The 15216-nt window shown below is 42.2% G+C and overlaps 2 protein-coding genes across 2 annotated transcripts in view; one reads left to right on the top strand and one right to left on the bottom strand.

Moving 5' to 3' along the window:
- dnah5l (dynein, axonemal, heavy chain 5 like) overlaps window positions 1-8413 on the bottom strand; it is a gene marked incomplete at both ends in the record, with an annotated part of 53202 nt that extends 44789 nt beyond the window's left edge. Inside the window, 11 exons of the mRNA XM_084144193.1 lie at window positions 4439-4537; window positions 4766-4859; window positions 5234-5399; window positions 5966-6152; window positions 6316-6417; window positions 6516-6587; window positions 7039-7125; window positions 7238-7312; window positions 7406-7594; window positions 7904-8004; window positions 8143-8413. Coding sequence (XP_084000319.1) covers window positions 4439-4537; window positions 4766-4859; window positions 5234-5399; window positions 5966-6152; window positions 6316-6417; window positions 6516-6587; window positions 7039-7125; window positions 7238-7312; window positions 7406-7594; window positions 7904-8004; window positions 8143-8413 — 1443 coding nt within the window. The remainder of the gene's footprint in view (window positions 1-4438; window positions 4538-4765; window positions 4860-5233; window positions 5400-5965; window positions 6153-6315; window positions 6418-6515; window positions 6588-7038; window positions 7126-7237; window positions 7313-7405; window positions 7595-7903; window positions 8005-8142) is intronic.
- A 4486-nt stretch (window positions 8414-12899) lies between these two features.
- On the top strand, window positions 12900-14418 carry LOC311099955 (toll-like receptor 13; the record flags this gene model as incomplete). The annotated part of the gene is made up of 2 exons (XM_084140675.1): window positions 12900-13180; window positions 13340-14418. 2 exons carry the CDS (start codon window positions 12900-12902, stop codon window positions 14382-14384), a joined length of 1326 nt encoding a protein of 441 aa, XP_083996801.1. The 3' UTR covers window positions 14385-14418.
- Window positions 14419-15216: the final 798 nt, after the last annotated feature.

The following is a 15216-nucleotide window of genomic DNA, read 5'->3' as shown; positions in this document are numbered from 1 at the left end:
CAAGGATTTGCATATACAGTGGGGAGAACAAGTATTTGATACACTGCCGATTTTGCAGGTTTTCCTACTTACAAAGCATGTAGAGGTCTGTAATTTTTATCATAGGTACACTTCAACTGAGAGACGGAATCTAAAACTAAAATCCAGAAAATCACATTGTATGATTTTTAAGTAATTAATTTGCATTTTATTGCATGACATAAGTATTTGATACATCAGAAAAGCAGAACTTAATATTTGGTACAGAAACCTTTGTTTGCAATTACAGAGATCATACGTTTCCTGTAGGTCTTGACCAGGTTAGCACACACTGCAGCAGGGATTTTGGCCCACTCCTCCATACAGACCTTCTCCAGATCCTTCAGGTTTCGGGGCTGTCGCTGGGCAATACGGACTTTCAGCTCCCTCCAAAGATTTTCTATTGGGTTCAGGTCTGGAGACTGGCAAGGCCACTCCAGGACCTTGAGATGCTTCTTACGGAGCCACTTCTTAGTTGCCCTGGCTGTGTGTTTCGGGTCGTTGTCATGCTGGAAGACCCAGCCACGACCCATCTTCAATGCTCTTACTGAGGGAAGGAGGTTGTTGGCCAAGATCTCGCGATACATGGCCCCATCCATCCTCCCCTCAATATGGTGCAGTCGTCCTGTCCCCTTTGCAGAAAAGCATCCCCAAAGAATGATGTTTCCACCTCCATGCTTCACGGTTGGGATGGTGTTCTTGGGGTTGTCCTCATCCTTCTTCTTCCTCCAAACACGGCGAGTGGAGTTTAGACCAAAAAGCTCTATTTTTGTCTCATCAGACCACATGACCTTCTCCCATTCCTCCTCTGGATCATCCAGATGGTCATTGGCAAACTTCAGACGGGCCTGGACATGCGCTGGCTTGAGCAGGGGGACCTTGCGTGCGCTGCAGGATTTTAATCCATGACGGGGTAGTGTGTTACTAATGGTTTTCTTTGAGACTGTGGTCCCAGCTCTCTTCAGGTCATTGACCAGGTCCTGCCATGTAGTTCTGGGCTGATCCCTCACCTTCCTCATGATCATTGATGCCCCACGAGGTGAGATCTGGCATGGAGCCCCAAACCGAGGGTGATTGACTGTCATCTTGAACTTCTTCCATTTTCTAATAATTGCGCCAACAGTTGTTGCCTTCTCACCAAGCTGCTTGCCTATTGTCCTGTAGCCCATCCCAGCCTTGTGCAGGTCTACAATTTTATCCCTGATGTCCTTACACAGCTCTCTGGTCTTGGCCATTGTGGAGAGGTTGGAGTCTGTTTGATTGAGTGTGTGGACAGGTGTCTTTTATACAGGTAACGAGTTCAAACAGGTGCAGTTAATACAGGTAATGAGTGGAGAAGAAGAGGGCTTCTTAAAGAAAAACTAACAGGTCTGTGAGAGCCGGAATTCTTACTGGTTGGTAGGTGATCAAATACTTATGTCATGCAATAAAATGCAAATTATTTACTTAAAAATCATACAATGTGATTTTCTGGATTTTTGTTTTAGATTCCGTCTCTCACAGTTGAAGTGTACCTATGATAAAAAATTACAGACCTCTACATGCTTTGTAAGTAGGAAAACCTGCAAAATTGGCAGTGTATCAAATACTTGTTCTCCCCACTGTAAATGTACATGAATTTAGGCTTTGAGGACTGTTTGCATTTCGCAAAAGCATTAATCCTAATGCTAAAGTCAAAAGCATTCGAATTTCTAGCCTTAGAATATTATTTGGCATCATTTTCATCAATCTAGTGCATATTTCCACCCACCTGATAACATTGAAAAACAGCTTTAATCTCAAGGCCATTAGACTGTTAAATAGCTATCCCTAGCCGGCCTCCACCCAGTACCCTGCCCTGAACTTAGTCACTGTCACTAGCCAGCTACCACCCGGTTACTCATCCCTGCACCTTAGAGGCTGCTGCCCTATGTAAATAGACATGGAACACTGGTCACTTTAATAATGAAACACCGGTCACTTTAATAATGTTTACATTCTGTTTTACCCATTTCATATGTATATACTGTATTCTAGTCAAGGCCAGCCTATGTAACTATTGCTATACATATACTATTCTTTTTTTATTATAATGTATATTTTTTACCCCTTTTTCTCTCCAATTTCGTGATTATGACCTTGTCTCATCGCTGCAACTCTCCAACGGGCTCGGGAGAGGCGAAGGTCGAGTCATGCGTCCTCCGAAACATGACCCGCCAAGCCGCGCTTCTTAACACCTGCTCGCTTAACCCGGAAGCCAGCTGCACCAATGTGTCGGAGGAAACACTGTTCAACTGACGACCAAAGTCAGCCTGCAGAAGCCCGGCCCACCACAAAGAGTCGCTAGAGCACGATGAGCCAAGTAAAGCCCACTCGGCCAAACCCTCCCCTAACCCGGACGATGCTGGGCCAATTATGCGCCGCCCTATGGGACTTCCGGGCTGTAGTGACACCACAACACTGCGATACAGTCCCTTGGACCGCTGTGCCACTCGGGAGGCATACATATACTATTCTATCATTCTTCAGATATACTACATATTCTATCCACATACTGTCCATAATGTCAATACATCCCATAACATACATACAGTACCAGTCAAAAGTTTGGACATACCTACTCATTCAAGGGTTTTTCTTTATTTTTACTATTTTCAACATTGTAGAATAGTACTGAAGACATCAAAACTATGAAATAACACATATTGAATCCTGTAGTAACCAAAAAAGTGTTAAACAAATCAAAATATATTTTATATTTGAGATTCTTCAAAGTAGCCACCCTTTGCCTTGATGACAACTTTACACACTCTTGGCATTCTCTCAACCAGCTTCATGAGGTAGTCACCTGGAATGAATTTCAATTAACAGGTGTGCCTTATTAAATGACATTTCTTTCCTTCTTAATGCGTTTGAGCCAATCAGTTGTGTTGTGACAAGGTAGGGCTGGTATACAGAACATAGCCCTATTTGGTAAAAGACCAAGTCCATATTATGGCAAGAACAGCTCAAATAAGCAAAGAGAAACAACAGTCCATCATTACTTTAAGATATAAAGGTCAGTCAATCCGGAACATTTCAAGAACTTTGAAAGTTTCTTCAAGTGCAGTCGCAAAAACCATCAAGCGCTGTGATGAAACTGGCTTTCATGAGGACCACCACAGGAAAGGAAGACCCAGAGTTACCTCTGCTGCAGAGGATACGTTCATTAGAGTTACCAGCCTCAGAAATGGGCAATTAACTGTACCTCAGATTGCACCTCACAGAGTTCAAGTAACAGACACATCTCAACATCAACTGTTCAGAGGAGACTGCGTGAATCAGGCCTTCATTACATTTGACATTTTAGTCATTTAGCAGACGCTCTTATCCAGAGCGACTTACAGTTAGTGAGTGCATACATTATTTTTCATACTGGCCCCCCGTGGGAATAGTTCATAGTTTAATTGCTGCAAAGAAACCACTACTAAAGGACACCAATAAGAAGAAGAGACTTGCTTGGGCCAAGAAACATGAGCAATGGACATTAGACCGGTGAAAATCTGTCCTTTGGTCTGATGAGTCCAAATTTGAAATGTTTGGTTCCAACCACCGTGTCTTTGCGAGACGCAGAGTAGGTGAACGGATGATCTCCGCATGTGTGGTTCTCACCATGAAGCATGGAGGAGGTGGTGTGATGGTGTGGGGGTGCTTTGCTGGTGACACTGTCAGTGATTTATTTAGAATTCAAGGCACACTTAACCAGCATGGCTACAACAGCATTCTGCAGCGATATGCCATCTCATCTGGTTTGCGCTTAGTGGGACTATCATTTGTTTTTCAACAGGACAATGACCCAACACACCTCCAGGCTGTGTAAGGGCTATTTGACAAAGAAGGAAAGTGATGGAGTGCTGCATCAGATGACTTGGCTTCCACAATCACCCGACCTCAACCCAGCTGAGATGGTTTGGGATGAGTTGGACCGCAGTGTGAAGGAAAAGCAGCCATCAAGTGCTCAGCATATGTGGGAACTCCTTCAAGACTGTTGAAAAGCATTCCTCATGAAGCTGGTTGAGAGAATGCCAAGAGTGTGCAAAGCTGTCATCAAGGCAAAGGGTGGCTACTTTGAAGAATCTCAAATATATTTAACACTTTTTTGGTTAGTTCATGATTCCATATGTGTTATTTCATAGTTTTGATGTCTTCACTATTATTCTACAATGTAGAAAATAGTAAAAATAAAGAAAAACTCTTGAATGAGTAGGTGTGTCCAAACTTTTGACTGGTACTGTATATAATTGATATACACTCCGGACTCCGAGATTGCTCGTCTTAATATTTCTTAGATATTACTGCACTGTTGGAGCTAGGAACACAAACATTTCGCTGCACCTGCAATAACATCTGCTAAATATATGTATGCGACCAATAAAATTTGATTTGATGTCAACGTTCTTACCGGAGTGCACTTTCCAAGCGGACCAAAGAACTTCTCCAATGTGTAGAGGTATTTCACATTGTCTTTTGCTTCATTTGCTACAACAGTGATGTTTCCATCCTACAGCAAATAAGATTTATGTTATGTTTCTATAGGGCTTAATTTTGCTCACACACAACCCCACTGAACTGTGTGAAAAGCACAGTAAAACTCACTATGTAGCATTAGTCCGAAAGGTAACAGCTTGAATTCAAAATATCCATGTTAAAATTGACTGAATGCAACTGATAATTAATGCCTGACTTTACATATGCAGTATATACAAAATAGAGAGAGAGTGAAACTGACCAGCTCTCTCCAAGTCCTTAGTGTCTTTGACTTGGCCACCTGCAGCACTCCAATAACTTTCCTCACATGAGGTCGTTTGATCTCATCCATTAGGCTGAGAAAACATAGATCACATTCAATATAGACTAGTGTGCACTCAACCAACACACCAACCAAGACATGCGGCATTCAGAATACTATTGGACAGTATAACCTAACAATTTATTGGAATAGGCAGGTACCCTAGCGGTTAAGAACGTTGGGCCAGTAATCGAATGGTCTCTGGTTTGAATCCCCGAGCCGACTAGGTGAAAAGTCTCTGCCCTTGAGCAAGGCACTTGACCCTAATGTCTGCTAAATGACGTAAATGTCACAGATTGTCTAGTGTTCAAGGTTGTGTATTGAGACAGACTGAGTGTGGAGCTGAGCCATGTGTCAGAAAAAGGGGGGATTCTTCTGGTAGGTGGCATGACAAGTGAGTATGGGTACCTGTTAAACGTGGTCATGCGGCTTTTCCAATGCTCCAGTTCAGCAGAGGGCCCTATGTCATCGGCCTCCTTCCTCATTTGCTCGCCCTCTGTCAGCACCTGTTCAATCTGGTGGGCCCAGTGAAGGAGAACGCCCTCCAGCTCCTCCACCAGCTCTGAGTTATTGGCTAGAGGGAAGAGACAAACTGTCTGTGCTACAGACTTACTTTGAGCATTTATTTTCTCATATGCAGTATGAGCTTAGCAGTACTGCTGACATTGATGTTATTCTATGATGCTTGTTCATGTCCAGTATCTGCCCTTGTAGGATGTACTCACAGGAGGTTGGTGGCACCTTAATTGGGGAGGACGGGCTCGTGGTAATGGCTGGAGTGGAATCAGGGAAATGGTATCAAATACATCAAACACATGGTTTCCATGTGTTTGATGCCATTCCATTTGCACCGTTCCAGCCATTATTATGAGCCGTCTTCCCCTCAGCAGCCTCCTGTGCATGTGCTGTACTATACATCGTCTATTCTACCCTAAGAGATTTTTCTTTGCGCAGGACTATCAATTCAATTTAATTAAATCAACTGTATTAATCCCTAAGGGGAAATAATTGCTGATCATAACGGTGACAGGCAAATAAGTAAGAATGAATACATTTACCACAGCATACACCAGACTTGACAGTCGCTAATCACAAACAAAAACTTCAACTTCTATACCATAACTTAGGTAACTTCTATACCTGCAGCTGTGTAGTCTGCTGGGCCTAGCAGGCTGCTTAGGCTCTGTCCAGTGTCCATTCTGTGGAGTTGGAACTTTCCCTCCATATTCAGTCTGGCAGAGGAGAGGTTGCAAATGAACTTGTCCACTGAACTCAGGAAGTCCTGAATCTGAGCATTCTGAAGTCCATCCTTCATGGAGCCCCAATTCTGGTGAGGATTGAACAAAACATTTATTGGGGTTGAAGTAGAGGAGATATAGGAGAGTTGAGTATCAAATCAAGCAAAACGAATTGTTGTGTTTGATTATTCTGTTTACTTTGAACAACTTAGCATGCATGTCGATAGGGAATTACACTCGATAGGGAATTACCTCTTGAGACTTGAGTGCAGGCAGCATAATTTGTGAGAACAGTTTCTCCAAACTGTACAAAATGTTCCCATTAGTGCAGTCTAGCATTCCGAAATTCACTTCCTGGAAGACACAAGCAGTACAGGAGCAACAGCACAACAATGAAGCTATCTGTAAACAGTGCCACTAAAGTGGTGGCCAGAAACGCTAGGCTTACTGACCTGAGAAACGTTGGCGGTCGTTATGGCCTTGTCTGTTGTTCTCAAGAAAAACAAACACTTTTCAAGTAAGGCCTGAAACATAAGAGCCAAGGTCGGGTAATGAGACTGAATGAAAGAAACAAAGAAAGCGTCTTGTTTGTTACTGATACCATGGAAATCAACACTTAAGAAGTGGCAGAGGCTCTGTCTCCAATACCAACGTAATACAAACATTACCAAACTAGTAATTATGAGGTCATTCTGATACGCTTGTTTGGAGAAGGGTAGCTCTGGTATATTTCACGAAGAGTGTTCTTCCCCATTACTATGCTTGCAAGGTGTTGAGTGCAGTACTGTATACTTTAAAGAAAGAGCGTGACAATTACGTCCTGTGTTTTGGAAAGCCATGATGGCATTCAAGTCCTCTTTTAGGGCTAGAAACGTTTGTCAGAGATAATTATTAAATGGAAGAAGTTCCGGACGAGGATTTCAAGTAGAAGTAGAACCAACACAGACTTAAATCAGTTCTGCATCAAAACGTTACCTCTGAAGTTCCAGTGGTGACAAAGAGCTTTTTCTGCCCGGGGGTAGAACTGACTGTGTCTACCCAGGTTGGGTGGTTTGATGAAGGCTGAAAAAAGGGAGATGGGGAAAGTAAAATTATTGAATATTATAGGACTAATGTTCTTCACTCCATTTTTTTATTATGACAATGAAGAGAAAGTGTGTGTAAGTCAGTTTACCGCTTTTATGTCTTGATAGAAGAATATCAACCTCTTTGATCCATTAGGCGCAAAGAATTCCTCTATCAAATTGAACTAGGGCAGAATTTATGACAGTTGGTATTATGGGAGTTTGGATGCATTGTAAATGTCTGACCAACCCCCCCCCAAACCCCCCCCCTCCCCTACCTTGTCATCCGATATAAAGGCCTCCTCCACCTCAGTCTCCCCCAGGCTCACACTGTCCACAAGCTTGGCTATGAGGTACTTGTGGCGGGCGTCTAGCATGGCCCGACGCTCATCCTTGGCAGCCCTGGCCTGTTTGGCCATCTCTTTCCTGGCCTCGTTGGAGAGTACCATCGTCCGTTTCCCTGAAACCTGATCAGATCCAGACAGAATGGGAGTGAAAGAAAACACAACCTCGCAGCCGTTACTGTGACATTAGTTTAGGGAGAACTGGATTAAAGAAGCTTTATGTTTTCCCCATAAACAAACTTCACCCATATTGTGAGATATGAATAAGGCCGTGGACACACAGAGACAGGTGAAAACATATGAAAAAATGTTAACTGATCAGTTGTGCCCATCAAAAGTTCAACTCATTAAAAATAAAAATACTGAAAAATGACTGTGAGGGGTTAACACCCTTTGTACCCTTTCAGCTGTCTTGACCTCGTAAATACTCACAGTTGTACTGGCGGTTGAGGAAGGAAGAGCTGCCGATGCCGTGTGATTGGTGCTTTTAGGGTTGTGACCTCCTATTCGCCTGTGTCCACTCACACCCACGTCTGTTGATATGGCAAAACATGACTTTCTATTTTCGTGGCCAATAAAATCAGAGCTTCACGTCTATATGTACTGTATGGCATGGTCTGTGTTTGAACTTCCTGTATGTCTATAGGTCTACCCATATACTTGCACTGTACCTTTTCGTATACTAACAAGTGGAGGTTTTAACTCATTTGAATGGTCAGGTGCAGTTGTCTGGCTTAGCTCTCCCTCCGTCTTGTTCTCTGGTTCCCTCTTTGCTTCCTCAGAGCTGTCCTGCATCGTCTCCCCAGCGTCAAGGCTTTCCTCTGGGGGAGGGTTGGACACTTCCTCCCCTGGATCCACCTTCTCCGCTGGGGGGATGCTGGACCCCTCAACCACCTCAGGGTCCACTACTTCATCTGGCTGGAGACTCTCACTGTCACACATCTTAAAGCGCAGAGGAGTTAGTTAATAGTCACTTTTGGTTTTAGACTATTAGACGACATGGTTAAAATCATATCACCATGTAAGCCTCCAACTTTGAGTCCTACAAGTGTAGGATCTTAATTGGATCCAGTTTGCCAAAATTATCTTGATCTTACACCTGTACATGATCTAGGCGTAACTTTATTGCAGTATTGAACAACAGTCTTAACAAATAAACCCATTGGTCCATTGAAAATAATGCCTTGCTGTTGAACACAATAAAAGTATGAAAACTCCTCCAACAAAAGACAACTTGTTCAAAATATTAACATTGTGTATTATAATAACTTATTTTGTGCAATTGCCTAATGCTCCATGCAAGGTATAATGATCATATGAAATCAAACTATGCGCTGCACTGTCTATAGATACTGTAGTTCAAGTGTTTCCATAAAATGCATTACGCGCATCCACACAAATGACAAAGAACACAGGATAAATAATCAAATAATTTTATGAATACCAAACCTTTCTGATCTGTCTCTTCCTACTCTCCTGCCAGGATGTGTGATAAAAGAGCCTAAAATCAGCTCAGCAAGCTGACGTTGAAAGGCACTCAATGGGTGAATTGCTCTGACAAAGTTTGACCGTTGTCATGGCAACCCTAAACACGTTAGCCCTAGCCAGGATAACTAATCTGGTGAAAACCAGCAGACGAGTAAGTCAAACAAATGCCTGCCCTCATATAAATACACTAGAGGTCATTAAAGTCTGGCAACGCTAATGATACTTGAATTATGTCGGTCTCTGTCTCTCTGTGTGTGTGAGTGTGTGTGTGTGTTGAACTGTAAAATGGATCAAATCATGTTATTGATTAATCAGGTAAGTTATTTATTTCTCAGGTGTGGTGAGGCATAGTATATGTATTGGGGCATGCCCTTTGTAAGAGAAACATAGATAATGCAATAAGGTATTATTTCAAGTGGTGGATATCACCTCTACATTATATTATGAGAAGTATGTTAAATTACAGTGTGTTTGTGTATTTACCATGATTGACTAATCATTGTCTAGGTAATTTCAGTAATGACATCCGTATCATATAACTACCCCGGGGGTAGACTATTTCCAGGTAGTAGCTACAGCTTAAACAAAGTCATTTCGCAGACGCTCTTATCCAGAGCAAATTCCAGGTGCAATTATGGTTAAGTGCCTGGCTCAAAGGAACATCGACATATTTTTCACCTAGTCTGCTAGGGGGTTTGAACCAGTGACTTTTCGGTTACTGGCCCAACGCGCTTAACCGCTAGGCTACCTGCCGCCAATGTCTCAATGTATTATTATGCACTATGGGGTGATTGGAGGCAGCATTGTATGCAGGGGGTACATTTCAGCAAGGTTTATTATTAAGCAATAAGGCCCGAGGGGGTGTGGTATATGGCCAATATACCACGGCTAAGGGCTGTTATTAAGCACAATGCAACGCGGAGTGAATGGACACAGCCCTTAGCCGTGGTATATTGGTCACAAACCCCAGAGGTGCCTTATTGCTATTATAAACTGGTTCCCAACGTAATTAGAGCAGCTAAAATAAATGTTTTGTTGTACTCGTGGTATAAGGTCTGAAAATACCAAGGCTGTCAGCCAATCAGCGTTCAGGGCTCAAACCACCCAGTTTACAACAGACAATATTCATGGACATTTTTTGAGGACATTGGACTATTTTCTCCAGTGATATGTAATATGTATATGTCCTGATGAAGACTGATACCATTTCAAAGAAATAGAGCCTACCCAATGTATAAAAAAAGAGAGAACTGTACGAGACCACCATCTATACACCATCTTAGATCCAACCCACATATATTGTACACACACACACACACGCAAACACACACACGCACGCACACTCACGCATACACGCAAACACACACACACACGCACACACACACACGCACACACACACACACAGCACAGTATATTAAGATCTGCATGTAGAGCCCAAGGGACCGTTCTTGTAGAAGTGCATATTAGATTAAACACAGCAGAGTACACAGCAGAGTACACATCTGAAGATTAACTGGTATGTTGGTATTTTCTTTTATTAATAAAATAGGTGCAAGATGTTCATTCAGGAAAATATATTTGATGAGAGCATGTTCTGATATAATTGCACACAGGGTTATACAAACAAATAGCCTTTTGATCATCTGTCTGGATGCTACAATGAAGTTACCACTTATGACAATGTTATCACCATAGAATTAGAATGATCTCGGTCTTGTTCAATCTCCAATTTGATCTTATTTTCCGATGCAAATGTGTATAGTGGTATGTCAAAGTAATGAACTTGATACACCATTTTTGAGATGGTATTCAAATATGTGTACCATTAGTTAGGTTTCCATCCAATTGGCGACAGATTTTTATCCAATTGGCGGCAGATTTTTATGCGAATATTCTAAAATCCACATAAAGAAAATATGCCAATTTTCCCACCAGTGGTGTGTTTCCACCAAATGGACTTGTTGTGGATAAAAGTCAGTGCGCCATTACGTAGTGCACACAAAATGTATGTTCAATGTGTTTCCATCGATAGTTTAGTCACAAAAACTGTTGCGCTAAATAGCAAATGTGCCCACTGTAGTCTTGGCACGTGCGCTCTAGCCAACAGCTCGCAGATACAGTGGGGATTCTACATGAGACTATCTTTTTATTTGTCAAACGGCAGTCAAGCATCGATCATCATGTCACCAGAATAAGACCCTTGATATTTATTGGAAAGGAGCATCAAGATCACTGTGCACTTTCACCACCCTGTGAAGATCATAATTTATTTAATCTGTAGCCTAATAAACTGTAGGTTTTCCCGAGTCGTAGTGGGAGAACCACACACAATATCATCGCGTGACTCCAATTTTACTTTGTTCTCCCATTTTACTTTTGATATGATGGTTATTATATCAATATTTGCGAATAAAGGCGTTTCCACCACCATTTATCGCATAATTAATTTTACCGACATAAAAAGATCCCACCATGTCGAACGAACAAATTATCTGTCAGCATTTATAATATTTTACCGAAACTACCTGTTTCCATCACAGTTGTGGTGATTTTTTTTTACTGGCATAAAAACTGTTGATGGAAACGTGGTTATTGTGTGGTGTGTTCTAGCTTGTGTTACTTTTCTGTATTTCCTGTTTTAAAACCCTGTTTTACTTCAGGTGAAGTTGGCTATGAAGAGAAGATGTCAAGATCCTGTCTTTTATTCATGCTTCTCATCAACATCAGGTTCAGCTGTGGCTATGGATTTAAGGGTTGTCAGGCAAACTATAATGACCCCACCACTATCTGGTGTAGTAGTCAAAACATTGTGAATGTGTCGGATGTCATACAGAACATCCCCGAAAATGCCACCAAGATTAATCTGTCCAAGAACAAAATCCAAACCATTCTGCCTGAGACATTCCTCAAGTTCTATAATTTGAGTGTATTAACCCTGGACCAGAACAAACTCTCATCTCTAAGAGGAGGTGAATTCAAAGGACTACACATGCTGTCCATTCTAAACATCTCCAGAAACAACATCTCAGTCATCAAGGTTGTTGTATTCCGCGACCTGACACAGTTAAGGGTCCTCGATTTGTCAAAAAACATAATTCACAAAATTTTCCCTGAAATTTTTAATTTCCTTCCTAATATTGAATCGGCTGACATTTCTAGGAATAAACTACAAAGTCTACAGAGTGGTGTGTACAACAACACCTCTTTGTCCTGGCTTAGTCTTTTGGGCAACAACATTGACCATTTGAATGTCAGTGGCTTTCCTGCTCTTACCTACATTAACCTTTCGAACAACTCTGGATTACATCCAAAGTCAGGCATTTTTGCTCACAACCACAGATTGAAGCGCCTGCTCCTTATGGGGATAGAAACAGAATTCTTTGCTGGAATTCCAATGGAGACGAAGCAATCTCTTTCAATGGTGGCATTCTCTTTTTCTCTTGAAAGATCTAATTTCACTATTTGCGGCCTCCTGGAAGTGATGGACAGCCTTTCAAGCTTAGAGATCAATCTTGGAAGATCCAAATTACCTCCAAATGTCTCTGTCCTGTTAGAATGCTCCACACCAAATATGGTAGTCTTGGAAAAAGCGAATCTGGGGGATTTGGGAGAAACCCAGCTGGTGCAGGATGGGAGAAAAACGAAAAGACTTTATCTCGTTGACTGTGGGTTAAAGGACATCTCTCACACCACCTTCCGAAGCCTTGGGGGTCTTGAAACTTTACAACTTAATGATAACAAGCTGAACATTCAAATGGATACGTTTACTGGCCTCAGAAATTTGACGTTCCTAAGTCTGGATAGAAGCAAGATTCGAGAACTCAACCCTCGCTGGTTCCTCCCTCTAAGGAACCTTAGATGCTTGTCCATTATCGGAAATGAAATCATTGAATTTATTCCAAATACTTTCAGTGACCTACAGAACCTTGAAGAGCTTTACATGCGATACAATGTCATTAGATACATCACCAATCAACCTTTCAGCAAACTCAGCAGACTTGTGAAGCTGGACCTCAGCCTCAATATTATCAAATACATTGAGGAAGGATCCTTCCGAGACCTGGAAAATCTTGATTACCTGGACCTATCTGGGAACCATATCAAAAGATTGACTCCTGCCATCCTACAAGGTCTTGTGAAACTGAAACAGCTGGTGTTGTATAACAACTGCCTTCATTTTGATAAGGACGACGCTCCATTCATTAACATGACCGCACTAGAGTACGTAGAGTTACGCTACCAAGGCCCTGGTGGAGACGGAGTTGGACATTTTGGACCGGGCTTCTTTAAAGGGCAAGCGCACTTAAGAAGTTTATCCATAGGAAGCACAATTTTGAGCAATTTCCATCAAAATACCTTTGTCCCCCTTGTCAACTTAAGAAAGCTTTTTTTGGGCGGCATCACTTTGAGTAACACCAATCTGAGTGCTGTCCTCTATCCACTTAAATCACTGGAAAAGCTGACCTTTTACAAAACAGACCTGGATACTCTACCTGACAACTTACTGCCCCCCGGGAATTCCTTGAAGGTCTTGCTAGTTCAGTCCAACCATTTACACGTTTTGGAGAAATCTTTGTTCGATAACCTCCCTATGTTGCGATTCCTTGATATCAGCGACAACCCACTGTCCTGTACCTGCCCAAATGCCTGGTTCAAAAGCTGGGCTTTAAATGATCCTAATGTGCACGTAGCCCATATCTATGACCTCCACTGTGACAATGTGGGGACAGCTCACTACATGCGGGAATTCGATGACAAAGCATGCTCTTATGACCAGTTCTCCCTCAGCCTTTTCTTGACCACCTTCCTTCTGGACTTGGTGACTGTGACCGTGTGCCTAATTTGGCACAATCAGAAATTTTCCATCCGTTACATGCTCCTCCTCCTAAGGACTCGCCTTCGAGGGCGTAAGGCAGCGGGGAAAGGTCGCTACCAGTACGATGCCTTCATCTCCTACAGCTCCAGAGATGAGCCGTGGGTGATGAGGGAGCTGGTAGCCCGTCTAGAAGGGACTACGTTGGGATCAGCTCCATTCCGACTGTGCTTGCACCACCGCGACTTCCGTCCGGGCACGGCTATCCTAGAGAACATTGAAACAGCCATTTACAATGCCAGACGCACACTCTGCGTGGTGACCCGTGACTTTCTCCGTAGTGAGTGGTGCGCCCTGGAGTTCCAGTTGGCCAGTCTGAGACTTCTGTGTGATGGGAGCGATGTTCTTCTGATGGTGTTTCTCGAAGAGATCCCAGACTACTGTCTCTCCCTTTACACTCGGTTACGAAAGATGGTGCGTCGGAAAACATACTTGTTGTGGCCCACAGACGAGCGTGACCAGGAGGTGTTCTGGATCAGACTTGAGAATGCCTTGAGGGAAAGCATGCAGGAGGAAGATGATGGTGATGAGCTTGCCATGCTCATTGGCTAGACCTGGGATATTTTCAAATTAAGAAGCATGAACAGCTGACGGACACTTTTGTAACATTGTACATATGTGGTTATATAATGCAATTGTATATGTTGTAAGACTTGAAAAATTACAGCATAGATATACAATATAATATTAAGCTTAATACTGTTATAAATGTTTATACTGCTTATACATGCTTATTACAAGTAATTATACATTATACTTGTTGGCTCTAAGTTAAAATGTTACTAAAACAATAAACAGGGAAATGTGCAGCAAACAGGAGCAAGAATTGTAGTTGATTGGCAGCGTATAGCCAGCAGATGGAGACGGAGCCTAATCTTTGTCAGACAGTTGTTGGAGGCCATTACAGTTCAATATTCATTCAACATCCACTCAAGGCTCAGCGAAAAAGTTTTGGTGCCGTCACCCTGTCACCTCACAAAAACGATTTTGTTATGTCAATAAATACTTTACTCAATGATATAAATACCACTCAGAGTTGGAATGCTGTTGTGTTTGATTCAATTAATGTAACGGTTTGAATGAGATCATTCCATGGATCACTCATTATGGAAGACCAAAGAGACAAATAGTCTGAATCATTGAGACCATAACAAAAGCCTTAGTTTTTAGGCAGTCTTTTGATCTTGTGGCATATAGAGCTTTATACAAAGTAAGCATGTTTTACCTCACATACACTAATACCTCTGCTAATTAAATTCTGTCCCCATTTGGTGCCACTGTAATTGGGTTAAGCAGCTGGAATGTATGGTCTTGTGCAACTAACACAATTTAAAAGTGATGAGAAGCACAAGGAAATGGCATTTCTGGAGCAAACCGAAAAATG

This window comes from Coregonus lavaretus, assembly GCF_964263955.1.
Source record: "Coregonus lavaretus genome assembly, chromosome: 2".
In the NCBI taxonomy this organism is placed as follows: domain Eukaryota; kingdom Metazoa; phylum Chordata; class Actinopteri; order Salmoniformes; family Salmonidae; genus Coregonus; species Coregonus lavaretus.
The sequence above is the reverse complement of the archived record's forward strand: the minus strand, read 5'-3'. Positions and strand labels throughout refer to the sequence as shown.